We start from the raw sequence: 26,181 nt of genomic DNA, 5'->3' as shown, positions 1-26,181 counted from the left end.
GGGGCGGGATGCCTGCTTCTTGGGGCCCAGCCCCTTCAAGGGTCACCATGCTGCCGTGTGCCCACACCCAACCATTTGTGGTAGGGCAGATGGAGGCCTGGCCAAGGTCAGGAGGAGAAGTGCCCAGAAGGAAGGGCTTAGCAGGGCGGTTCTGAGAGGTCAGCGTGGAGGGGGAAGTGTTGGGAGTTGAATGGGAGGGAAAGAGGGTGCCCAACTACATCAAAGAATGAAGAGAATTCTGAAACATATTCTGGAGTATTTTGAAGGGTCAGGGGCCACCCCGACCCCACCTCGGGGCCACCCACTGGATGGTTGAAGCATCGGGGTACCATGGTCCTCAGGGTCCAGCAGCCTCGGTTCTCCAAGATCTGCTTCCTCTTAACTCACCTTCACAAAAGTGTATTCTCAACCCATTTAGTGTTCTAGTGTCAGTGGTTCTGCCCACTTGGTCAAGCCACATTCCCTCCCTGGGCCTCTGTTTCCCTTTCTTAAAAGTAGCCTTCCTGTCAGACTCACCTCCCGGAGGTGTTGAGAGCCTGAGATGAGACCTGTGTGGGAATAGCTTTGCGTGTGTCCCATCCCCTGGGGCCAGTGGTGGCTTCACCCTGCTCAGGACCCTGTGGGCCAGCCAGCTCCCTGGAAGGGTATACCTCCTGGTGCCCATCCCAGGCTGCCAGTGGACTGAGGTCACCACAGCCTGTGGAAGGTCTTGGCCATCAGTCCCCCCAACCCCCTGCACCTCTTGCACCAAATGTAGCCCTTGTTCTTCTCCAGCATCAGCAGTTGGCGGTGGCCATTGCCCTTGCAGGGTGAGACCAGCCTTACACCCAGAAGCATTGCCCTTTGTCACACCCCACTCTGGACAGCCTGCTGGACGGCATCCCTAATGCGCACACAGACCAGAGTCACCATCACCATGTTGCCTCCCGTTGCTGTTTCTCTGCTTCTGCATCCACCATAATCCATGCACTTCTCTTTCCGTGAACTGCAAACACCCCCAGCCCTTTTGCACTTTTCAGAAATACAGAATTTATGTTTATAAAACACTTCTAGGCATAGAATGGGGTTAGTTTGCTCTGGACAAGGTGTGGCCCTGGGTAGGCACAGCTGCCCCCACCTTGGGAGCCTTGCTATGCTCCAGATATGGGCGTGTTGCTGTCTGTGAGGTTCTCAGGTGGACACAGTCGAGGAGATGTTCTCAGCAGGGTCCCTGTTCACCCAGTCGCAGCCGAAGTCGTATTGATGGGGCTCTGGCTAGGTACATTTTTGATCTCCTGGCCACCACTCAAGACAGTGTGGACACTCTGGGCATAAACACGTGCCCTGAGCTTAGAGGGGTGCATGTGCCCTAGAGGGCATAATGATGACAGCTCCCTGGCTGGGCTCCTATGGTGTGCCACATGCCTCTGAGACGTCTCTGATGGTTCGCGTATCCACAAGAGGTTGCCCTGTTAACAGACAGGCCTCTGAGGCCCACAGAGCTGAATAGTGTGAGAGGCCACTCCGCTGAAGGGGTCTTCAGCTACCCTTTGCAGAGGCATCTTCCCACGGTGGCTCAGCTTGGCCCAGTCCAGCGCTTCATCTGTGCCCCCATAGGGCTGCCCACTCACATGTGTTCCCCCCAAACAATGGCAACTAGAATGTATTGAGGACCCCTTGTGTCAGGCACCACTGTCTATAGTCCTTGCTGTCACTGTGGGATGCAGATTATATTGGTTCCATCTTACTGATAAGGAAGGAGAGGCTCAGGGGAGCTGTCACATCCCACGTCACACAACTAGTGAGTGGCAGAGCTAGAGTTTGAACCCAAGTCTGGGTGATTCTAGAGCCCTGGGTGTTTCCCCTGGGTGTAGTCTCCTCACCCCCCTTCACTCTCCTCCCACTGTCTGCGGCCTGGCTCTGATCTGCAGTGAGGATGGAGTGCTCCCTTTGCCTGACCTTGCTGGCTGGATAGGCTCCTGTGGCTTAGCCAAGAAAAGGGTACAGGCAGGCACTGGGGCAGCCACTGAGGGCTGCCACCAGGTTGCCCCGTGGCTAACCTTGTCCAGAAGCCCCTGCTGGCAGCCCCTGACCTGAGCTCTCCAGACCTCCCTACCTCTGCTCAGCCTCGCCTCCATCTCCTGGAAGGATGGGGCCCAGACACCGCCATCAGCTCAGATGGTTTTACAAGTGCCTCAGAGCCTGCCAGCTTTTTTTTCCTCAAGTTCTCTTCAATTTAAAAAATTTAAGCCACACCATATGTTACAGCCAGGGAGGCCTCCAGGGGAGGTGGTTGATCCATGCCTTGGGTCAACTGTTTTCCTACAATAAACTTTGCACTGCCTTCCCAGTTCTTCCCGTAACAGCTTGCTCCAGAGCCTCATTTACTTCTCATGTGCCCCAGTGCCCCAGATACAGCGAAGCAAGGTGCTGGCTGAGGAGCTGAGCGAGTGACTGAGGCCCCAGCACTGGCTCAGAGGACTTTGACCAACCCCAAAGCCACTGTCCTCAAGCCCAGATTGTCCTTGCCTTGGGACCCCTCCTCAGTATGTAGCTTGTGTGTCTCAGCTCTGAGCAGTGCTTTCCAAAGGGTAGACCATAGGAGAGTGGCCAGTGGAGAAGCTCTCTGAAAAAGAACCCTCCGTGGTCAATTACACGTGGGCAGCACTGTAATGCCATGTCTCCCCTGGTGGATCCACTCAGCATGTGAGCATATTCAAGGCTCTGAGAAGTCCTGCAAGAAAGAAACCTCTTTAACTGTTACCAAAGCATTTCTCAAAGTTATTGACCATAATTTTTTTTGAATTTTCCATTCTGCTGAGCACACCTTGGGCTACAGAACACATCCAAGAGCCTCACGCCCACACCTCCTTCTGCTCCAGCATCCTTTCCTGGGACCTCTCCCATGGCCTCATACTGGGCTGTGGCCACACCACTTCCTAGGCTCACCTGGATGTCCATACCCTGTGGCCTTTGTTCAGGCTGTGCCCCAGAAGGCCCTTTATGAAGGTGCTGCCCCCTACTCTCTTTCTCGCTTCTGTATCCCTGCATGTATTGAGGACCCTTGTGTCAGGCACCACTGTCTGTAGTCACCTCCAACATCCCCAGCTGCACAGAGCCTCTTCTGCCTCTCGTCAGAGTCCATTGCCCTCACCTGGGTGGTCTCTGCACACACTGTTCGATTGTTGTGATTCTGTGCCCCACGATGGGGATTCTGAGGAGCCCACCTTCAGAGTAGGGCCAACACATAAGCAGATTAACCAAATGCCCCATGATGGGAGCAGTGGTGGAGCTGTGCTCAGGGAAGTGTGGGGTCAGGTGAGCTAGAGGAGGCTTCCACGAGGTGATGCTGCTGAATCAGATCTTAAAGGATGTGGAGGAGGAAGCTGGACACAAAAGAAGGGGAAGGAGGAGCGGCCTTCATGGGTGCAGTGCAGTGGGCATTTGGGGCTATCTGGAGATACTTGTAATTGGCAGAATTGTGGGGGAGGGAAGTGCTGCTAGCATCTGATGCGTAGAGGCCATGGATGCCGTTGAACATTCTAGAGTGCACATGGCATCTTCCTACCCAGAGTTACCGGTGGGCAAAATGTCAATAGGGCTGAGGTTGAGAAACCTTGGCACAGAGGTAGGAAAGGGCACAGGGTGGGCAGTGCTGTGGGGGTGGGAATGGGGAGGGGGCCTCTCTGAGCTGTAGGCCCTGGGAAGCCATGTCGAGGCGGCAGCGGTGTGGAGCTGCCAGTGCTTTGAGTGCCACTTGTATTTTAGGACGATCCCCTGACCACATGGAGGAGTAATAAGGGGGACAAGGAAGGACTGGAGGCAAGAGGCCATCTGGGGAGCAGCCCCAGGTCCCCAAGCTGGGCCAGCAGCCTCGGGGATGGGGAGGAACACGGGCCTTGCGAAACGGCAGAAGGAGGATGCCCTTGGGCTTTTGTCTTGAGTCTCTGGGTGTATGGAGGTGTCCCCAGGAAAGACAGAGCACAGGATGAGGGCCGTGGGAAGGTGCACCCACTCTCGGCAGAGACAGTGGCATCTGCTCTCTCTGTCCCGCCCCAGCATGATGCTGGACACATGGTTCTCGATCAATGTGAGTTGGTTGGAATGAAACACTGAGGGGAGCTCTGGAAGCTGCCCTCCATGGGCCCGTCAGCTCTCCTGTCTCATGTCTCTGGGGATCCACGCTTGGCGAGCTCACATCCTGAGGTGTCCGCCATCTTGTAATTGCTGGAAGCCGGGATAGAAAGCCCTGCCTAAGCAATGCCTGTGCCTGGAGCTCCGTTCTCCCTCCCCATGGAGGGTGCCCTACAAACCCTTGCCTGATGTTTTTATCTCAAGAGGCAAAGCCCACCCCGTAGACCCTGCCTCGAATCCTGCATCAGTCTCCCACACATGGCCAGTTTTGCTTTGGGGGTGTTATAGGGCACCAGCCAAGGGTGGGCTTGGAAGGGGTTGAGAGCTGTTGGAGAGCTCACAGAAGGGCAGCAGAGTGCTGAGAAGGAGGCGAGCTTTAGAGTCAGGTAGACCTGGGTTCAAAGCCAGATGTCACCTCTTTGGGCTGCATGGGCTTGGGAAAGTCGCTTAACCTCTCAGTGCCTCAGTTTCCTCATCTGTCAAGGGTGTGGGCCGTGGTGAGAATCATAAATAAAAGCAGCAAGTACTGAGCATGGTAGCTGGGGCAACTTAAATGCCCGGCAGCAGTGCTTGTCATCTGCCTTTCCCCACCTTCTCTGTGCCTTCAAAATCAGGCTGTTGAATGAGGAAATTGTTCAGACGTCGAACTGCCAGCTGTGGAGTGCGAGAGGCCAAGGAAGGGTGCGGAGGGCCTCCAGCTGCAGAGGGCTGGACAGAGGCACTGCGTCAGTCAGGATGATTTATACTAGCTGCCACAACAAACAAACCCCCAAATCTCAGGGGCTCCTCCCAGCAAAGGTTTATTTCTTTCTCATGTATCATCTGATTAGGTCATCAGCTCTTCTGGGTCCTTCTCCCTGGGTGACTCAGGGATCCTGGCTGCTCCTGTGGCCCCACCATCTTGAGTGTGTTGTCCCATGGTCAGTGCCACAGAGGAAGAGAGGGATGAAGGAGGCACAGAAGCTTTTAAGTGCTTGACCCAGAAGCAACACTCATCACTTCCTCTCGCAGTCCATGGCCAGTGGGGAGGCTGGGAAAGGCAGAGGAGCATGTGGAATATTAGGTGAGCACACCAGTAAGGCTTCCTGTGTACATTCCCATCCCTCAAGCCCTAGGTTAAAAACATCACGTGGCAGGCTCGTCTCTGGTGCTGGTTAGACAGCCGTGAGTGTGGCGTGTGTTAGCTCACAGAAGCTGACACGGAAGCGGGCCACAGTTGGATCTGAGTGGCTAATTTTTGTATTGTGATTAGAGACGGGGTTTTGCCACGTTGGCCAGTCTGGTCTCGAACTCCTGGCCTGAAGCGATCCACCTGCCTCAGCTTCCCAAAGTGCTGGGATTACAGGCATGAACCACCATGCCCAACCTGCTTCTACTTTTTGTTTCTACTTTTTTGCTCTTATGGAATAATAATGCTATGAACATGCAGGTACTAGTTTTTGTGTAGACATGTTTCATTTGGGTATATACATAGGAGTAGAATTGCTGGGTCATGTGGTAACTCTATGTTTAAACTTTGGAGGAACTGCTGGGCTGTTCTTCAAAGCACTGTACCATTTTAAATTCCCACCAGCAGGGTTCCAGTTTCGCCACAACCTCATCAACACTTGTTATTTTCTGTCTTTTTTATTTTATCCATCTTAGTGGGTGTGAGGTGGTGTCTTGATGTGATTCTGATTCATACTTCCCTAATAATTAATAATGTTGAACACTCTTTCTTGTGCGTTTTGGCCACTTGTGTATCTTCTGTGGGAAATGTCTATTTAGATTCTTTGTTCATTTTTGAATTGGGTTGTTTGTCTTTAATGTCGAGTCATAAGAGTTCTTCATATGTTCAGGATACAAGTTCCTTATCAGTATATGACTTACACATATTTTCTCCCATTCTGTGGGTTGGTCTTCTCACTTTCTTGGTGGTATCCTTTGAATCACAAAGGTTTTTCATTTTGATGACATTCAGCCTTCGTTTTTGTTACTTGTTTTTAAATAACTTGTTTTCATTTTGTCTTATCTGTCCTTGTAAGAAGGCCTCAGTTTTTGAAGGGAAAGAGTGTGTATGGAAACAAAGTAAAGAAATCCTAATATACATTTAGCCCCATGACCCGGTCTTCCTTTGAAGAATGAGAGCCCCACTGCCTGTTGGAAATATCAGGGCCAAGCCTGGTCCTTCATGGACATTCAGCCCCTTATCCCCTGGTTGACATGACCACATCCCCCGGGCTTTGAGCCCTTCCATTCCTAGGACTGCACGGGCCTCTTACAGACTTGCTCCTGGAACTTCCTGGCAGCTGCCCAAGATGGGTATTAGTGTACCCATTTTACAGATCAGGTAACTGAGATTTGGGAAGAGAAGAGGCTGGTCCAGAATGGGGAAGCGCCTGCGTGACCTGCTTTGGCAGTGTTACAAGTAGGACATTTTGCCGCGGCTCATTTTAATTGGACCCGTGAGCGACAGTGCTGGTCTCCATGGTTGCAGTGCCCCACTCCAATTACTAAGGTCTGGCAAGGGGATGCCAGTTTTGATGTGGCTTTGTTAGGGACTATCAGTGGATTCCAGGGGAAGCTCAAACCCAGTCCTGGTCCTGCTGAAAGGGCCTGCGTGGGTTCTTCCCGGACAAGGGGGTGGACAGGTGGGTTGGGGCAGGCTTCTGAGGAACTGGTATGGCGTCCTTCTGTGGGGTACTGGGAAGGCCGTTGTGTAGGCAGCTCTTAGAGTGCATTTCTTGCCAAAGATCTGCAGGCAGGATATTGTTCTCTGGGCCCTCCATAGATGCAGGGCTGCCTCTTTGTTTCAATAAACAATGATAGGGTAAGATGGGGAAGTTGGTTCTTGTGAAGGGGGAAGTTACCCATCAGCCTGTTTCCACACAAACGAAATCTATTCGTAGTGCTTGTTGGGCTCTCTGGAAAACATCCACATTTTATAAAGTCAAGAGCTTGAATGAAAGGAAATAATAACGACTCCAAATTCCCTCCTCTGGCTCCCCACCCCCACCCAGGCACCAGTGTCAGGAAGCCAAGCAAACCCACGCAGGCTGGGCCACGGCTCCTCGGCCTCTGGCACAGGCAGTCAGCTTCATCCTTGTCCCCAGGACCTCGTGCAACCCCAGTCCTGCCACTTTCCAGCTCTGCATCCTTGGAGCCTCAGTTTCCCCAACTGAGTATGGGGCTGATAAAAATGGCGCCTACCTGTGCTTGTGGCCATCAGTCATTCTCTAGCACTTGTGTGGTTTTGGCCATGTTTGCAGACTACCCTTAACAGTTACCTATACAACGATTTTCTTTAAATCAACTAATCTTTTAACTTAAAATAGATGCGTTTTAAAAGGAAACCTTGTACCAGGAACATGCCTGGGGAACCAGTATTGATTTGTTATACATAAAGGTAACTGGAAAAATTAAGATTAAATCCAAGCTAGATACTCTATTGTCTGCCTGAGGTTCTGAGCCTGAAGCCTTTGTCCTTGTGATTTTAAAGGAGATTAGTGAATGTGAGAGCCCTGATGACAAGACGGTAGCACTGCCTGCGACTTTCTACTTCATGATGGGAGGCTTGCAGGAGATCTGAAGAGAATCACTTTTTCACTGAGTGATTCAATATTATCTAATTGTGTCCTTGTACTTCCTAAGACCTCTCATCATCTTTAGAAGATGCTGGGCTAACTCTCTGCTTCCCAGCTATGATGCGTTATGGAAATGGAAATGCTGGCTTGTTTTTGGTAGAGACAGCATGACCTAGGGCAAAGAGCACTGGACTGGGAGTCAGGCTCATTCCTGATCTCCCTTCCTGGGGTCCATGGCCCTGGTCCTGCTTAGAGTCTGCCTGATCATCCAACCAATTCATGATCTCCAGGGCAACCAAGGATGTGAAATATGGGAAGCTTGGGCAAATGGCTCCCTTCCAAGTACCTGTCCCATTCTCCGTGGGGCTTGGGGTCCCAGACACTGGACCTCGACCCAGCTCTTCATCTCTACTGAGATTGCTCGGCCCTCATTTCCCAGTCCCCGGAACAGGTCATCCTGTTGTCAATGAATCTAGTGAGCTCAGAGTCCACCTTCACTTGAGCAGAGGGTCTGGCTGGGCAGCTGCCCCTGCTGGGCCATCTACCAGCATTTCCAGCTTCCTGTCACAGCCTTGCATACAGGCTGGAGGGCGGAAGAGGATTGAAAAGAAAACTTGAGAAAGGGACTTCCAGGAGTTTTCTCAAGCAACAGTAGTGAGGGATGGAGGTTGGGCCTCTTCCTCTTCCACTTCTGGGAGCAGCAGAGAGAGGAATTCACAAATCAAGCCACATGTGTCCTGGGACAGCTAGCATTTATTGAGCTACTACTGTAGCCTAGAACTTCATATTCCGTGTTTTGCTAAGTCCTCATCACAGCCATGTAAAATAACAAGAAGTGGAGGCTCACTCAGGATGAGCACCCAGGGAAATCTCAAGGGCTGCCCAGTTCTGGGCCCCGCATGCAGTTTTATCTACAGATTCCCAGCATGCAAACAGATAAAAAGATCTGTGGTTGACCAAGCTGGAGGCTGGACTTCTCTTTTTCCTCCCTTCCCCTTCCCCTTCCCCTTCCCCAGGCTCTGACTTTGAGGAGAACATTTAGGGTTCTGTGGATCCCAGTTTAAACACCATGGAGCTGAGCTAAACTCCTCATTTCCTAGATAAAGAAACTGAGGTCCCAAGAGGCCCAGCTTGGAAGAGGAGACTGGAATGTTCCTTGTGGGGCTTTCTATAACTCTGTGCTAGAAACAAGGAGAGGAGGCCTCAAAAGGGATGCTTACTGACTTGGTTTTCCTGCTCCCACTGGGGATGGCCAGCAGCTGGGTTTCAATTCCTGTGAGGTGCTTTTTCTTTAAGCCAGTAAGTGTCTAAATGCTGCGACATTCGTAATGTCTGTGCAAAGCAGAGAAGTTGGCTGTTGCCGGAAGTTCTACTAGTTAAGCACTAAGTCATTAACTCTCTGGGTTTTAGTGGAGGAGGTGAGAGAAAATAACATTAATTTAGCACCTACTGTATGCTACATGCTTTATAGCTTTAGTGCATTCTATCTTCATGACTATCCTATGTAGTAGACACTATTGTCCTCGTTTTACCCAGGCAGTCAGAGTTCTTTAGCTCATAATGGTAAGACTGGGGAATTGAAAACAGGGAGGCTAGGCATGGTGGCTCATGCCTGTAATCTCAACACTTTGGGAGGCCAAGGCAGGAGGATTACTTGAGGCCAGGAGTTTGAGACCTACCTGGGCAACACAGCGAGACCCTCATCTCTACAAAGAAAAGAAAACTTGGGGGCTGGGTGTGGTGGCTCACGCCTGTGATTCCAGCACTTTGGGAGGCCGAGGCGGGCAGATCACCTGAGGTTGGGAGTTCGAGACCAGCCTGACCAACATGGAGAAACCCCATCTCTACTAAAAATATGAAATTAACCGGGCGTGCTGGTGCATGCCTGTAGTCCCAGCTACTCGGGAGGGTGAAGCAGGAGAATCACTTGAACCCGGGAGGCAGAGGTTGTGGTGAGCCCAGATTGCACCATTGCACTCTAGCCTAGGCAGCAAGAGTGAAACTCCATCTCAAAAAAAAAAAAAAATTAATTAGGTGGGTATGGTGGCGCATACCTATAGTCCTTGCTATACAGGAAGCTGAGGTGGGAGAATCACCTGAGCTCTGGAGTTCAGGGCTGCAGTGTGAGCTATGATTGCACCACTGCTCTCTATCCTGGGTGACAGAGCGAAACCCTGTCTCAAAAAAAAAAAAAAAAAGGGCAGAAAATACAGATGCAAACAGATACTAGTGTGCAAATATTTACAGCAGCATTATCCCAATGGCCAAAAAATGGCAACAACCAAAGTATCCATCAACGGATGAATGGATAAGCAAAAGTGGTCTATCTCTACAGTGCAGTGTTCAACCATATAAAGGAATGAAGCGCTAATACATGCCCCAATGTGGATGAACCTTGAAAACATTATGTGAACTGAAAGAAGCCAGACATAAAAGGCCACATATTGTGTGATTCCATTTCTATGAGGATCTAAAATAGACAAATCCATAGAGGCAGAAAGTAAGTTAGCATTTACCAGGGGGCAGGTGGGAGGGAGGGAGTAGGGAGGTGCTGCTTAACAGGTACAGTGTCTGTTTGGGATGATAAACATTTGTGGAACAAGATAGAGGTGATGGTTGCCATGATGAACCTAATGAATGCCACTGAATTGTACACTTTAAAATGGTTGAAATGGTGAAGTTTATGTTATGTCTATTTTACCACAATGAAAGAAAAAGAGCAAGAAAAGAGTGGGACGTAAGCTGGCCTGTCCAATGCTGGAGCCTGTGATCTTCCTCTTCCTCTGCGTTGTCTTCTTGAAAGTTAACCAAAGACAAAAGTTCCCACTGAATCAGCTTCCCAGGTGTAGCAGGGGGCAGGCAGTAAGGCCGGGGAATGAGCAAGCCCTGGAGGCAGTGTCGGGCTGACGTCCAGAGGCTGTGCATGCCAGCGCCCTCCGGGGCCCAGCCCAGCTCCTGGCCCCCAACCTGGGCCTCGGCTTCCACTTTGCACTGTGTCCTTAGCATCTTCTCACGTCACAGTCTCCTGCGCGGCATATTTCATGACTGTGTAATTGTCCTTCAAATAGACACACCCCACCCCTCACCAACCTTTCCTGGAAAACAAATTGTCTTTGCCCACAGCCTGATTTCATCTTGGCGCCTCCTGACGCCCTTGAGGCTGATGTGCCTTGCTGGAGCTCCTCAGAGCGGGCCAGGGCAGGCCCATCTAGGTCCTTTTTCCTTTCTCATGACCGTCCAGGTCAGAAAATTGGAGGTTCCTTTGATGCTGGCGGAGCTGGCTCTGCCTCTGACCCTGTCCTTAATGTGTGTGCATAGTGTTTCCTGCCCAGAATGCCTCTCTTTGGAGTGGCGGCAGACAGAAGACTCAGCCACAGGCTTCCTGAGGGCACCCCCAACTCTGTCCTGGGTGGGCAGTGATCCTGGTCCCTGTGGCTTGGCAGGCCCTCCCCATCCGTGGACCTTGGGCGGAGAAATGGCATCAAGTGGCTGAGGTGAGGGGCAGGTTCTCTTGAATTTCCTGGCTCTTAGGAGATTCCTGCCCCCCGCTCCCCCACCCCTTTATTTCCCAGCCCCAAGGAATGAAGTCTTCACTGGAGAAAAATCCAACACGATTTCAGATTGAGGAGGGTGGTGGGTGTTCTGGAAGATGGAAAGTTGGTGGGCCCTGCCCTCGCCTCTCATGCACAAAGAATGAGGGACACTCCCCACCGTTTCCCCACCGTGAACATCCCCAACACCTTAGGGCCTGGGCTCCATGTGTCAGTGACCTGCATGTGGTTGCACTGGCCCAAGCGGAGCTGGCTGCATGCAAACCACTGGCCAGGAAGAATCCCACTCCTGCTGCTGCTCCTGCAGCTGCGCCGGGTCCCGCGAGCCCCCGTGTGCGCGGCCTGTGTAAACAGCGCGTCATCTCCTGTTGCACACTCTGGGCCTGCGGGTCGTGACCAGGGATTATCAAATTGACAGAGCTCAGCTGGCCTCTCACTCCACGTCCGGGCACATTGCATTTTGTTAATTATTGTCTTTTGCTTTTGACGTAAAGGGTCGGGGTCTGGGTCAGGGTCACTGTGTATTTTCCTTTCCTTCTCATTAAAGTTGCCCAGCTCTCAGGGCCCCCAGTTAAATTCTGCCAGCGTTTAAAGATGTCTTCCCTCGCTTCCCAACCCCTAAGCGCCCTTCATCCTTATTTCTGTGAAGCCACTGGAATAGCAAAGGAAATGTGGGTCAGGATCTTTCAAACCCAGTCCATTTTCTTTTTCTTTAAGGGCTGCAGCTATTTCTGAAGGGCTGGGTTTTTCTACTTTGTTGGCCCAGAGAACATGACACGCTGGGTCTCAGGGTGACCAGGTCAGCAGAGCACTGTGAAGGGGCGGGAACCACCCCCCATCCTTTGCAGCCCCAAGGCAAGGCTTGCTCCCGGCACTTCCCAGCCACATGGCCCTCACTTGGTTGCTCATAGCCCTGAGCCTGCTGTCTGCCTGTGATCCTCAGTGCAACCCTACCATCTGAAAGCGGTCTAGAAAAGTGTCAGTTCTGCCATTAGGAAAAGTGAATGCATCCAGAGCTCTAGTCTTGGAAGAGTTCTTAGTGCACAAATGGCATGAGCTGGAGGATAGAAGGGTCCTTCCTATTGCCTGGTAAACCCCCTTTACCCTTTGGGCCATGATCAAACCTCTCCACAGCCGTGGAGCCACCTGTGTCTAAAGAGGCCACCTCTGTGAGCGCTGTCTCCTAGGTGCTGAGGGGCTGTGACCTGCACTCTACAGCCTGCAGTCCTTGCTGACCTTGAACTCCTGCCGTTGGCCAACAGAGTTAGTCTCTGAGGTCCTTAGGGTGGACCTCATGGCCTGGGCACAGAATGGGCACTCAGGGAACCTGTATGGCTGATGGACCCCAGCTGAAGAAGCTTTCTGACTGGTCACTGGAGCAGTGGCCTCACCTCCACCTCTGCTCACAAAGACAGCTCCCATGCCTTGAAGTCTCTTCCTGGCCTGGTGGAAAACCCAGCTACCCTCATGGTCACCACCAAAGAGGTACAAGAGATCCTCAGCCAAAGAATTAAGGAGCTTGCAAGAGTGGTGGTGTGTATCTGCACCATGATGGAGTCACAGGCCTTTTGTGGACGCCGGTTACTTCTGAACACTGTGTCATGGTGTCACTCCCACTTTCTCCTCCACCAGACACACGATGCTGCAAAGAGTCCTGTGAGCCCCTTAGACTCTAGGTCTTTGGACTGTTCACCAAGGAAAGATAAAAATGGCAGACTGGATGCTATCTTCCTAAAGGCATCATGGCCTCTGGAAGGGCCCTGGAGAGGCCCCTTTGAGGGTTGGAGACAAGGGAAGATCCAGAGTTTCTTTGAGGGGGGACTGAGGCTTAAATAACTTGCTGAGCATGCTTTTTAAGAAAAAGAATAGGAGGTTAGGTACAAAAGTGAATATTGAGAATGAGAAAAGAAATCACAACAATTACTCAGGCCTTGGAGATTCAGATCCTTTTCATCTGTGACCTCAATTTCCCGGAAGTGCTTCTGTAGAAATGCTCTGTCTCCCAAGATAGAGCATTCTGTAGCTCCTAGGACTACAAGTAAAGGACTACTCCATCTCAACAAACAAACAAACAAACAAAACCCTAAAGCTTTGGCCTCCTCAGCTTCATTGCAGATCTGCTTTTTTTTTTTTTTTTTTATAATAGAGTCTTGCTCTGTCGCCCAGGCTGGGGTCCAGTGTTGCAATCTCGGCTCACAGCAACCTCCACCTCCTGGGGTCAAGCAGTCCTCTCGCCTCAGCCTCCGGCATAGCTGGGACTACAGGCGTACACCACCACGCCTGGCTAATTTTTGTATTTTTAGTAGAGACAGGGTTTCATCATGTTGGCCAGGCTGGTCTCGAACTCCTGACCTCAGATGATCCACCTCCCTTGGCCTCCCAAAGTGCTGGGATTATAGGCGTGAGCCACTGCGCCCGGCCTCAGATCCGCTTCTGATTGGAGGCTGTGCCCACCTTCATGGGAAACAGTGAGCATCACCTTCCTTTGAACTCAATAGAGGCACAGTGAGTGCCTTCCAGCTTTGATCACAAGGACCTCTACCCACGGGCTGCCGGTCCAGTGTGTCTCTGCCCAGCGGGGCTGTGCCTGGCACAGTGCCCAGGCCATGCAGCCCATCACCTTGGCTGACCACAAGGACACCCTGGTGAAGAGCTGGGGGTGCTTGGGCTGAGGGCTGCTGGATGTTGGCATCAGACCCAGGGTGGAGGGAGGGACAGGCCACAGCACTTTGCTCATGAGCGTGTGGCTGGGCTGATTTATTTTCTCCCTAGTGACCCCGAAAACAAAACCCTGCCTTTTTTCCTTTGGTCTGTTCTTGTCTGGGGCTTGTGGATCGTGTCTCCTGCCTGGCCATGGACAGAGAAAGGAACTACTCCAGACGGACGTGAGGGTGTGCGGCAGTGGCTTTTCCACATGGCCCTGAAGGTTTTGATTAAAAAGGTGGAAGAATGGTGCTTTTTCTTCCTGTCAGCCAGACCTTAAATCAACCCTCAAGTGAGGAAATGCTCTCTGCGCCTGTTGCTCAGCAAACCTTTTTCTCTGGTTGTGACCGTATGAGCATGTTTAATTGCAAGCCAGGGTTTAGGGTTGGAACAGCCCCCATTTGCCCCACCACCCTCTGCTTTCCCCACCCCAGACCCTGTCGCTGCAGCTGGGTGAGCAGGGCTGAGTGAGCTCACAGAATCGGAGCTCGGCGAGACGAGGGGAGCTCTTGGCCGTGTGAAGAGCATTTGGAGGCCTCCTGCTCACCTGGCCTAAACCCCTGATTTTACAGATGGTGAATTCGTCTGGATTCTTGGCAGCAAGTGGCAGATACTTACCTCTCAGTTGCTCAAACAAGGGGGAATTTACTGCAGAGATGAGGAGGAGGGCATTCTCTCCTATGGTCAAATGAAATCATGAGACTGACATGGCGGTACCTAGGCTGGGAACCCCCGAACCAGGACACTTCTCCCCAACCCAGCAACCCTATCCTACAGTTTCTGCCTGAGATGGCCACGGCCCCTCCATCTGGTTTTAATTAAGAAAATTCCTTAGAACTGTGATTGGCCCAGCAAGTTACAAAGGCAGGAGGCAGACCAGATGACCCCATAAAGGACCTTCTGGTAGACAGACCTGCTATTCTCTATCTCCTTCTTTCTTGCTGTGAATGTTCACACTTCATGCACACAGGCGCGTGCACACACACACACACACACACACACTTATCCAACAAGCATATTGAGCACCTACTATGTGCCAGGAACATCATCAGTTCATTCAGTAAAGCAGAGTGGAGAGATTGCAGGGTTTGGAACTGGGCAGGCCTGGATTTGCGTCTTAGGTCTGCTACTTGCTAAGTGTTCCGTCTGCGGGTATTTGCGGAACCCCCGCAGCACACCTAGTGCTGTGCAGCATTCCATCTTGATGAGCAGGAATGGGACCACATTCCTCCTCTTCCCAGAGCTCTCTAGGGCTCAGTTTCCACCATCTGTGACCCCGGAACAGTAAGCCCCCACCTCACAGCGTTGTTCCGGAGAGCAACAGAAGTAAAAATTTATGAGAAAACCCACATCAAGGCCCAGCACAACGCCTGCTTCTCTCAGGGGCCGTGACTGTTGGGCCGGCCCGTCCCTCAGGCACCCACAGCGGCCTCCAGCCCTGGCTCCTGCTAAAGACCCGACTCCCACCCCTGCCCCCGCCCACGCCAGGCTTCCCGTAGCTGACGCAGATCCCCTCGAGGAGGGTCAAGGGGCGGCCAGAGTATGGTTGTGGGAGTGTCCCTCCTCTGTTCCCGCCCTGGAGGAGAAATGAGGGTGGCCCCCCAAGAAACAATGACCTCCACCCTGTGACAGCAGGACAGGGCAGCCCGCTTGTGTGGAAGGAAGGGGACCCGTGGGAGCCCCTTTCTTCCAGAGAGTCTTCTCTCTCTCCTGCTCAGCTTTCCTGAACGTTGAGCCTGTCCACGTTGGGAAATTGCAAATAGTTTACATGGGGAATGTCAGCTGCCCACATATGAAAATATACACATCATTAAGCCCTAAGTGCTTGCGTCTGGAGATAGAGCGGACAGTCTCCCGGGCCGACCTTTTGTCCGCTGACGGAACCATGGCTAATGAGTGCGGAGTCTTCAGTGGGATGTTTTCCTCTGCTGAAGTGAAGCATATGTTGGACGTTAGCGTGTGTGTGTGTGTTTGTGTGTGTGTGTGTGTGTGTGTGTGAGAGAGAGAGAGAGACGCATGACAGCACTATACAAACACCATTGGTCAAAACACGCAGAGTCCACCGCACCTCCTTATCCAGCCCCCATGGGCCTCCAGGGAGGGCTTGTTCCTCAACGCCACATCCTCCTGCACACTGTCTAGGAAGGAATGTGGCATCCTTGGAGTACATGCTGGTGCTCAGGGATAAGGTTCTCTGGCCAGATTCCCTGGGTTTGAATCCTGTCTTTGCTCCCAGGCCAACTATGTGCCCTTGAGCAAGTTACTTAACTTCTGAGCCTATTTCTGCGCCTGTGAAGTGAGGATAGTAAGAATAATAAAACTTATCTTAAGAAGATTAAACAAGGTCACTCCACATAAAGCTCCTAGGACCTGGCATATCATAAGTGGGTGCTCAAGAAAAGGCAGTGATGGCCAGGTGTGGTGACGCGTAGCTGTAATCCCAGCACTTTGGGAGGCTGAGGCAGGTGGATCACTTGAGGCCAGGAGTTCGAGACCAGCCTGGCCAACATGATGAAACACCGTCTCTACTAAAAATACCAAAATTAGCCAGGTGTTGTGGGGTGCACCTGTAATCCCAGCTACTCAGAAGGCTGAGGCATGAGAATCACTTGAACCTGGGAGGTGGAGCTTTCAGTGAGCCAAGATTGTGCCACTGCACTCCAGCCTGGGTGACAGAGTGAGACTGTGTCTCAAAAAAAAAAAAAAAAAAAGAAAAAAGAAATGGCAGTGATGATGAGAATGATCGTAGCAGCCGTCTCCAGGAGGTGGGGCTGGAAGAATGGTCCTGCCTGCTGGGAGGATCATCTTGGATGTGGTTATGTCAGAAGCAGGTCCTAAAGAACTGGGTGGGGTTTGGACATGCCATGAAGGGGTGAGAAGGAACGAAGGGACGAAGCAAAGGTCCAGTAGACAGAAAGCTGGAGCTCGCCCAGGAAACAGCCAGTGTGGGGCCAGAGCACTGGAGAGCAGGGGAAGGAAAGGGGAAGCAGGTCGGGCAGGGTGTCGGGGGCCAGGTCTAAGAAGCCACTAGACTTGGTCCTATAGGCAGTGAGGGCCGCTGATGCTGTGTGGTGCAGAAAAACTCCTTTGGGGACCATTGTGTCAAATGAAAGAGCAAAGAGTAGCAGAGACCTGTGAGGAGCCTCCTCAATAGTCCAAGCAAGAGAAGAGAATTCTCCAAACCAGGGCAGCCAGCTGGGGATGGAGAGGAGGCGGTGGGTGGCAGAGATGCCAGGGCTGAGATTGCTGGATGTGAGTGTTCCCAGCTGTGAAATGGGGACCAGCTGGTTTTGACTGGGGCCAAGGAGGCCAAAGCCATGTCCTTCCCAGAGGGCTGGCTCAGGATACCTGGTTAAGGGCTTATACCACTCAGATCCATGCCTCCCAGTCAGAGGTGCCAATCCTGGCCCCGCCATGGGCCAGCAAGTGACTTGCAGGGGACCCCTTCTCTTAGTTTCCCCATCTGTGCCATGAGTGGGTTGAAGGGCTGAGCCCTGAGGGGTCTTTCCTGGAGGGTCCTCTGATCTCCACCTCCTCCTGCGCCATCTCACTTCTGAATCTCTGAACGAGTATCAGGCCTGTGTTTCTGGACAGTTCCTGGGGTGACACAGGGCAAAGGATTATTGGTGGCTCCTGGGGAGGCCTCTGGGTGTAGCTCTGGGTTGATTTCATGGCCTTTCAGTCCCCCTCCATCCCTGGGTGCCTCCAAGGACACCAGCCAAGTACAACTGATTCCATCTCCACTCTGACACTTGAAACAAGGATGTTAATGCAGGGAGATGCTTTGGGAACCAGAGCCTCAAACATCTGGAGTTTCTCACTGATGCAGGAAATGATGTCCCTTCCTCATGTCAGTCATTCATGGTGCAGAGGCAGGGAGCAGTACTGGAAGAGCAGGTGCAGCCGCCTTGGCGACGTCATCCTCAGGGCTGATGACTCAGCCACTGGTGGCTGCCCCAGGAGAGGGTCAACCTCAAGCTACGGCAGCATACCCTGTCAGCCGTTCCTGCTTATTTCCCATGATCCTCACTAGTCCCTCTGACTCCGAACAGTGTCTCCCTTTCTGTTCAGTGCTGACTCTGTCCTCCAGGCCCTGGCCGTGCAGTCCAGCTTCTCTCTCCTTCAAGGTCCAGGCCTGTGTTACCTCTCTAGGGCTCCCTCTCGAATTGATCTCTCTCTTTTTTTTTCTTTTCTTTTTTTTTTTTTTTTAAATTTGAGACCGCTTCTCACTCTGTTGCCCAGGTTGGAGTGCAGTGGCTCAGTGATCTCAGCTCACTGCAACCTCCGCCTCCCGGGTTCAAGCGATTCTCGTGCCTCAGCCTCTTGAGTAGCTGGGACTACAGGCGCATGCCACCATGCCCGGCTAACTTTTGTACTTTTAGTAGAGATGGGGTTTCACCATGTTGGCCAGGCTGGACTTGAACTCCTGACCTCAAGTGATCCACACACCTCGGCCTCCCGAAGTGCTAGGATTATAGGCATGAGCCACCGCACCTGGCTGAATTGATCCCCTTTTTCCCCTCAATTGTTATTGCAGAGGCCGTACTCCTCTGGTCTGAGATTATAGTCAGTTTGTAATTATTCCAGGTGTGCACACCTGGCGTCCCAAGTCTTTGGGGACCAGAAGGCTGGCAGGCCGGTGGGGTGAAGGAGCATAGGGAAGCAATGGCACCACCTTGTGGACGGCCTGCTCCGTGGGCCTTGGCTAAATGGGCGGAGGCAGAGCTGGGGTTGGGCTGTCACCTGCCCTTGTGCTTGGGTCCCTCCCTCTGTAACGCCACTGAGGGTGGGCGTCTGAGCATCACCCTTGGGTGTGGTGGGTGATCCACACATGCTTCCCGGATCCAGTGCTGAGTGTGGTGCCCACTGGGGTGGCTTCATGCCCAGGCCTGGCCCCTGCCTTCCTCCTCAGCACCACTCCTCCACAGCTTGCCTCAGTGCCTGAAATACCCCAGATCATTCCTGCTTCAGGTTAAGCACAGATGGCACCTGTGAAGTGGCAGTTGACCTGGGAGGGGTGCGGCATTGAGCATTTGCTGTACCAAGGGGTGCTGGGGGCAAGGGATTAGCCAGCAAGTCACCCCATTCACTCTAAACCCATTGCTATACAAATGCAGCTTCAGGACAGGCCCCTAGCTCTTCTCTCCAACCACACTGCCACCTTAACAGTCTCATCTTTGAAAATTCCAAGGCCTCCCGTGCATTGAATCATTACTGGTCAGCAATACATCATCCACACATCATGAATATCCCAGAGGTTTCTGTTCTGATGGAACAGAAGATGAGAGAGGTGACCTATGCGGCATGATAGAGTTTAGAGTCACAGCAGCAGAGGATGCATGAGATGAGGACAAAAAGGAGGGGAGAGGCTTAGAGAGGAGTGAAGGTGAGAAGCCACCCTAGGCGTACTTCATCCATTTTGGTGGGGAGTCTGCCCTACTTATGTTCCAAGTGGTGGGAAGAGCTTTTCTCAGTGCCCTGTGGTGCCCAGAAAAACATCCCAGGCAAGCTTCATCTCTTGCTGCCTGAAAAGGTACATTCTGGTTATCACAGACATCAGGAACTGCCTGGATCCCCAGAACCAGTGGCATAGAGCAGAGAGTGAGTCTGGGCCATAGGGAAGAGGTGGTAAGAAGGAGTGAGTCATCGGGGGTCCCGAAGGGAGTTCCAAACCAGCACGAGCTCTGTCTGATCCGCCCGCTGGAACAGCAGGCAGCCTTGGCTACCCTGGCCCAGTGCGGCTCCAGGTTCCTCCAGTGCAGGATTCAAGGTCAATTTCCCATCCCAAGGGGGAGGCAGGGCAGGTTCTTTTACCTCCAGGTGAAGGGGGCTTTTATACAGAAGAACCGGCTCACAGAGCAGGCAGAGTGCCCCAGCTTCAAGTTCACCTCTGTCCCTCCCCAGCTTCAGGGGGGACCAGAAGGGGAGAGTCCTTCACCAAAGAAGTGGGTGGGGAGCTCAGCGCTGGGGAATGATTGCCAGAGGGGTCCTCACAGCCTACAGTTCCTCGTGGCAGGCAAGGCCTTTCTCATCCAGCCAGAGGGGAGAGAGCTCTCCAGCCAGCACCCCAGGCTACACAGCTGTGTCCCCCGGGCATATCTTGGTGTCTTCAGCTGTCCCAGAGAGATGGTTATGGAGCCCTGCTCAGGGGTAGCTGGGTGTCCCCCTGACCGTCATCAGAGTGGACTCTGGCAGGGCCAGGCTGGCTCCCCACGTTGAGGCTGACCACTGGGTAGCTTCAGCTGTGCAAGGCCACAAGGGGCAGGCATTCATGGTGGGGCCTTCAAGCAGAGAAACTCCCCTGCTCCTTCCAGTTAACTTGATCCTTTCAAAGAAACCTTGGTGCCCAAATTCACTGTTGTGTTAAAGTCAAGGTCTGCAGCTAGAGCTGTTTAAGGAGACCACCGGGTGACCTGAGGGGTCCCGGACCCCTGGGGGAATTTTACCAACGAGCACCACCAAGACCCCTTCCAACCTGGCTGCCTTCACCTCTGCAGGTATCTACAGGCCTTGAGGCCCTCATGCTTGGATTTCTGTACGGTTAGACCTTCAAGGGACATCTTTGATGGGGGGAGCGTGGCACCCCTGACCGTCAGCTCCATCCCTGAGGGATATCCCTGCAGGAAGAGCCAGAGTGCTGCCCAGCCATGGCTCTCCTGACACTCCTGAGTCCTCAGTGGAGTGAGGGTAACATTTCTCTCTAGAACCCACCTGGCCTGTAGGGTTCCCCCCTCCCTTCCCCAGCCCACCTTATGGGCCCACCAGACAGGGATCTGAAACTGCATGGAATTCTGCTGCCTTCAAAGACCCAGAGGATGGATCCCAGGTGCTGAGCTGAGGTTACTCAGAACCCCAGAGCCCTCTGAGCTTCTGGGTGCCTTGTTTCTTACACGGTGTATCCGATCTGACACGCAGCCAGCGGAGGGCCTTCTTAAAGGGTCTCTCTTTGTAAGTGACTTCTCTGAACTGGAGGGGAAGGACCAGACAGCCTCTGGTTCCATTGATGCAAATAATAAATGTCCGACTGCAACTGCTCACTTCTTACCCTCCTGGCAGGTTTGGGCTTTAGTTTCAGACACACTGGCCAGCAGCTTCTTATTCCCATCTTACTGGCAAAGGTGTCACTCCCTGGAGGCACTTGAAAGGGGATTGGGTTGGAATCGTTTAATCTCTTCAAGTCGAGCCAATGGTTATAAAGCCAGATGTTATTACCCACTCATTAACTCCCTTGTTAGGGCTTTGCCCTTGGGCAGAGCTCCCCTGCCAGCCAACCCAAAGTGTGAGAGTGGTGTGACTTCATGTACACCGCTGGGTCACCTCTAGACCCTGGACAATCCCCTTCTCCCATCTGCTGAGAAGGGAGTCCAGTTGGCTGTCCCCGCCTGCAGGTAGGAGGGTCAAATTCTGCTTTGCCCCTTACTGCGTCTTCCAGAAAGCCTTTCCCAGATGACCCCAGCTCACAATGACCCCCTCCCTTCTCTGAGCCGTGGGGCTCATTGTCTCGAGCTGCATCACTTGCCTCTGCTATGGGACCAAAGAGCACCCTGGTCCTCATGCTGAGCTCTGCAGAGTACCGGGGGCTAGGGTCAGACCTCATGGGTCCTGAGGGGATAAGGTGAGAGGGGGGCACAGGTGGCCCAGACAGCCCACTCCCTCCAGCCAGATCTCACTCATTAGACACCCAACCTAGGTTCAAATCCCCTTTCAGGCACTTATTGGCTGAGTGACCCTGAGAAAATTGCTTAACCTTTCTGAACCTCAGTTTCCTCATCTGCAAAATGGACACTATAATAATAGCTACCTCAGGGTATGATTCAGTGAATTAATGAAGCAATGTGTTTAGCACAGGACCTAACTAGAGTTAGCCTTCAATATATGTAAACCATTGTTACCAATTAAATTATTTTTATAGGTTTTAAATATTGGGTCTGTGGATAAATTTCATTTGGAGGAGAAAAGTTTGCTACTAAAACAACAAACAAACAAAAACAAGAAGAAAGAAGGTTTGAAAGCCATTGAATTTCAACCAGCCCATTTTGTACATCACCATGTACAGTGCAACCGAGAAGCATAAGAATTTTTCTGTTAAGATATTGTACCTTATAGTATATCATTTCTGTCTTACTGGAGCAAAAGTATTTTGAGGTCAAAATCACACTGGTTCCATCTCTTTTTTCTTTTCTTTTTTTTTTTTTTTTGAGACAGGGTCTCACCCTGTTGCCCAGGCTGGAGTGCATTGGTGTGATCATGACTCACTGCAGCCTCGACCTCTTGGGCTCAAGGAATCCTCCCGCCTCAGACTCCCAAGTAGCTGAGACTACAGGCAAGCCACCATGTTTGGCTAATTTTGTTTTTATTTTTGGTGGAGATAGGCTGTCACTATGTTTCCCAGGCTGGTCTCAAACTCTTGGCCTCAAGCAATCCTCCTGCCTTGGCCTCCCAAAGTGCTGGGATTACAGGCATGAGCCACTGAGTCCTGCCTGGCTTCATCTTCATCTTTTAATTCTACCCCTGCCCAGCACCAGGTTGTGCCTGTGGTAGGTAAGGGTGGGTCCTCCCTAGGTGGAAACAAAGGCAGAACCCTGCAGAATGCACACAGGTGGTCAACTCAGGTCCCCCTTCTGACCATTCTGTTTCTCCCCATGGCCCACCCTGCCGGCATCTCTATCTGGTCCTTGCTGACTTGCACCAGGCACAAGGTCATATCCTGGCACAACACATTGTATCGTCTTGCTCATGAACAGACAGCCAGCACCAGCTCCATGCCAGGCCTTGGGCCCTCCTGGACTAAGGGTGCCAAGCCATCAGCTCTCTCCTTCCTGAAGCACATTTGCCCAGGGCTCGGGATTTGTTCTGATACTCAGTTGCTCTGAAGTAGCCTGGAGGTACTGGTTCCCAAGAGACTCAGCTGCCAGAATTCCCAAGAAAGTTCTCCAAGTCTTAGAAGCACAAGCCCCCAGTTGTCAATTCCCAAATCTCAAAGGACGCTTCAGGCATCTCTGGAGCAGCTCCTTCCTGTTTCAGAGGGTGAGACAGAGGCACAAAATGGCCAAGGTCAGAGGCCGGGCCAGAGCTCAGGGTCCTGGCTCTTGGCCTGGGGCTCCTCCCATGACATCGAGCATCTTTTCTGCAAAAGTTGTGACCCATGCTCTGTGGGTTGCTCTTCTGTGTCTCCTGGGGCAGAGTGGGAAGGCAGGTGGGAGACAGCAGCCATTACCCAGGCTGCTGATGGTAACTGGGAAATGTGCTCTGAGGCTGCTGTTTGGTGGGAATGGCTTGGCCTGCACTTGGATAAGCGGTGTTTACTGTCACAGCAGCTCGCATCCACACCGCAGGCTGCCCCCCCAAGAAGCTGAAGCCTCTCAGGCCTGGCTCAGCGGGGAGACCCTGAGGGCAGGGGTGAGCCTGCAGAGAGGGCTGGACCTAGAAAAGAAATAAGGAAGGAAGGGATTTGGACATTCAGAACCGTGGAGAACAGAAAACAAGCCACTGATTTCATTCACCAAGGACAGGCCAGCTGCTGCCTCAGGCGTCCCCTCCTGTGAGGAGCTGCTGGCTCCTCACTGACCCCTGGGGATTGACACCCCCGCCCAGAAACCATCCGGTGGACTTAGCAAATCAGCCCCATAGGGAAGAGGAGGCAAGGCTTTCAGATTTCAGCATCCTTTTGGGAGAGAGCTGTGTCCACACCCCATCTTTCTGAGCCCACTCCCAGCAATTTTCTCAATTATCCCTGTAATTTATTAAAAACCCATCTCAAAGCCCAGCTGGTGAGTCAGCCCCTGGGAACAGCTGGCAGAGGGTGAATGGTGGGAGGAGGGGAGGGTGTGGGTGAGGCCTGCCCTGGGTGGAGCTGCCTTTCAGATGCGGCCGCCACTCCTGGGTAGGACACAGCAACTCTCGGAAATGTCCTTTCAAACTTAAAATACTCAGGCCAGCAGTTTAACCTAGAAAGATAAAGAAACAATGGTGGTGACATTTATTTCGTGCTTGCTACTACTGCCAGATCTGGGCCAAATGCCTTACCTGAAGTTTTTATTGATTTGCTCCAAGAGAAACTCCTATTCCTGATCATCTTCCTGACAAGAGTGAGGCTGAGCAGTTAAGACCAAGGCCACAGCTGCGAGTCACAGATCTGGGATTCAAACCCAAGCCTGCAGCTCCGGGGCTATAGCTCCCCTCCCCTCCTCACCCCCCTCCTCCCTCCTGAGCCTTCCCGTCCACCTTGGCCTGATCCAAACCCTTTCACACATGAACCTCGAGGCTGGGCAGGTGTTCATCTTCTCTTTTGCCCTCGGAGGAAAGAAGCCCGGCGTGGCCAAGGGGCGTCACCAAGCCTGCTGGGGGCTCAGTGATGGGCTGGGTCACGCTGCACAGCCCCTTATGGTTGGGAGCATTTGCACACTCTGTCAGCTCTGACTACATGCCCAGGCCTTGGGGACTGTCATTATCAATGTTATGCAGATGAGGAATGAGGCTCAGAGAAGCCAAGTGACCTCCATGAGGTCACATAGCTTATAAGTGGCACAGCCAGAAGTCTCACCCTGAACCTGGGCTCATTCACTACCTTCCAGCTCAGCCACCTCCCCAAACCACCAGTGTCCAGGTAGCCCTGAGCCAGGTGCAGGCTGGAGGGGGCAGCCAGTCACACGCTGGGGTGGAGACGGGCTGCCAGGTGTACCAGCACCTGGAGCCTGGCTGGTTCTTGGCCCAACACCTGTGGGCAAACCCGGCCACACTGCTGCTGGCTCCTCACTGACCACGTCCCTTCCCTTCCTTCTTCCAGTCCCCTGTTTTCATAGCCCAAGTTGGCCAAGACCTGGTCTCCCAGACGGAGGAGAAGCTCCTGCAGAAGCCGTGCAAAGAACTCTTTTCTGCCTGTGCACAGTAAGTGCTCTAGTCACCCGGCCTGTCCTCCCCGGGCTGCCCGGAGATGGGATGCCGCCGCTCTCCACCTGACCATACAGGGCACTGAGGCAGGTCTTCCAGGCCTGACAGCTTCAGCCAAGTTATACCAACTGTATACTTCCTACGAAGAGAAAAAGATACCGAGGTGCCAAGTCCAAAGAAAACATCTACTGCAAAGGGTGTTGAAAGCAAGTGGCTCTCCAGGCTGTTGAGACAGAGGAATGTGCACATTTGAACCTGTCTAGGTGGTTTGGAAATCTTTCCCAGGGTCCTCAACCCCCACCACCGCCACCAACCAGAGCCAGTGCTACTGATGGCAGGGGGCGCTTCTCAGCTGAACCCCGTCACCTTGTCTGCAGGTGGCACGTCTGCCCCGCAGGGGGTGAGACAAGTCGATGGCCATGCTGCCAGCAGAGCACCAACTAAACACCCACCCCATCCTGCACACACACACTCTGAAGGCATGAGCACCGAGGAGCACACACAAGTACACACAAGTGCACACACACTTGCTGACACACGCACGTGCACACGCGTGCGCACGCGCACACACACACACACAGGCTCATGAAAGCTCTCCAAAGCCAGGTTACCCCACATAGCTGGATGAGCTTAGGGGCTTTTTGTGTGCCCTTATTCAGCACCACAGACATCAACTGAGTACCTACCTGGCACTGTGCTGCGTGCTGGGGGATACCAAGGTGAACAAGAACCCAGTCCTGGCTTTCATGGAGTTTATGCAAGAAAAACAGCAACCTGCATGCACTTTGAGGGGAGCTGGGAGGGCCGTCCTGGGACCAAGCCCTGGGTTACATGCTGGGGAGACACCCTGGTGGGCAGAGCAAGCTTGGTTGCTGCTCTCTTGGGGCTGCCCAGGAGTCAGATCCAACAGTGGGTGGGGTCTTGGTTGGTGACTCTGACCCTGAGGGAATGACCATCTTGGCTCCCAACGATGGCTTTCAGGTTTGGCAGGACACAGATTCTGACATGCCCCACCTGCCGTAGTCCCCTCCCTTCCCCAGGCTCCAAGTACCCGTGCTAGATTACTCAGCGTGTCCACCTTCTAAAGGGAGGAAGCTACCTGCAGACAGTTTCAGAACCTGCCCTGATGGCCTAAGACCCATAGAGATCCACAGCATCCCAGGGCTCGGCCTGGCACCTGGCCCACAGCAGGTGACCAGTAAATTCCACTACATGCATAAAAAACTCCCAGTGGCTTTGCTAGTCCAAGACCAGATCCAGAGCTGCGGTTCTGAGGGGCTGTGGCCCCACCCTTCCCCCAACCACCCACCACCCCTGATTCCCAGCCCCTCATTAAGTCTTCGTCTGTTCTCAGCTTAAGG

At 52.7% G+C, this 26,181-nt stretch overlaps 1 protein-coding gene across 4 annotated transcripts in view; it reads left to right on the top strand.

The window, feature by feature from the left end:
* The window catches only part of GRK5 (G protein-coupled receptor kinase 5), a 247,761-nt gene that overhangs the window by 190,698 nt on the left and 30,882 nt on the right, over positions 1 to 26,181 (top strand). For all 4 annotated transcript variants that reach the window (XM_032176492.1, XM_058435963.1, XM_058435964.1 and 1 more), the window contains one exon: positions 24,717 to 24,817. In XM_032176492.1, coding sequence (XP_032032383.1) covers positions 24,717 to 24,817 — 101 coding nt within the window. The remainder of the gene's footprint in view (positions 1 to 24,716; positions 24,818 to 26,181) is intronic.

The sequence above is a fragment of the Hylobates moloch genome, unplaced genomic scaffold (assembly GCF_009828535.3).
Source record: "Hylobates moloch isolate HMO894 unplaced genomic scaffold, HMol_V3 SCAFFOLD_3, whole genome shotgun sequence".
Lineage (NCBI taxonomy): Eukaryota > Metazoa > Chordata > Mammalia > Primates > Hylobatidae > Hylobates > Hylobates moloch.
Note: the sequence above shows the minus strand (reverse complement) of the source record. Positions and strands in the feature narration are given on the sequence as shown.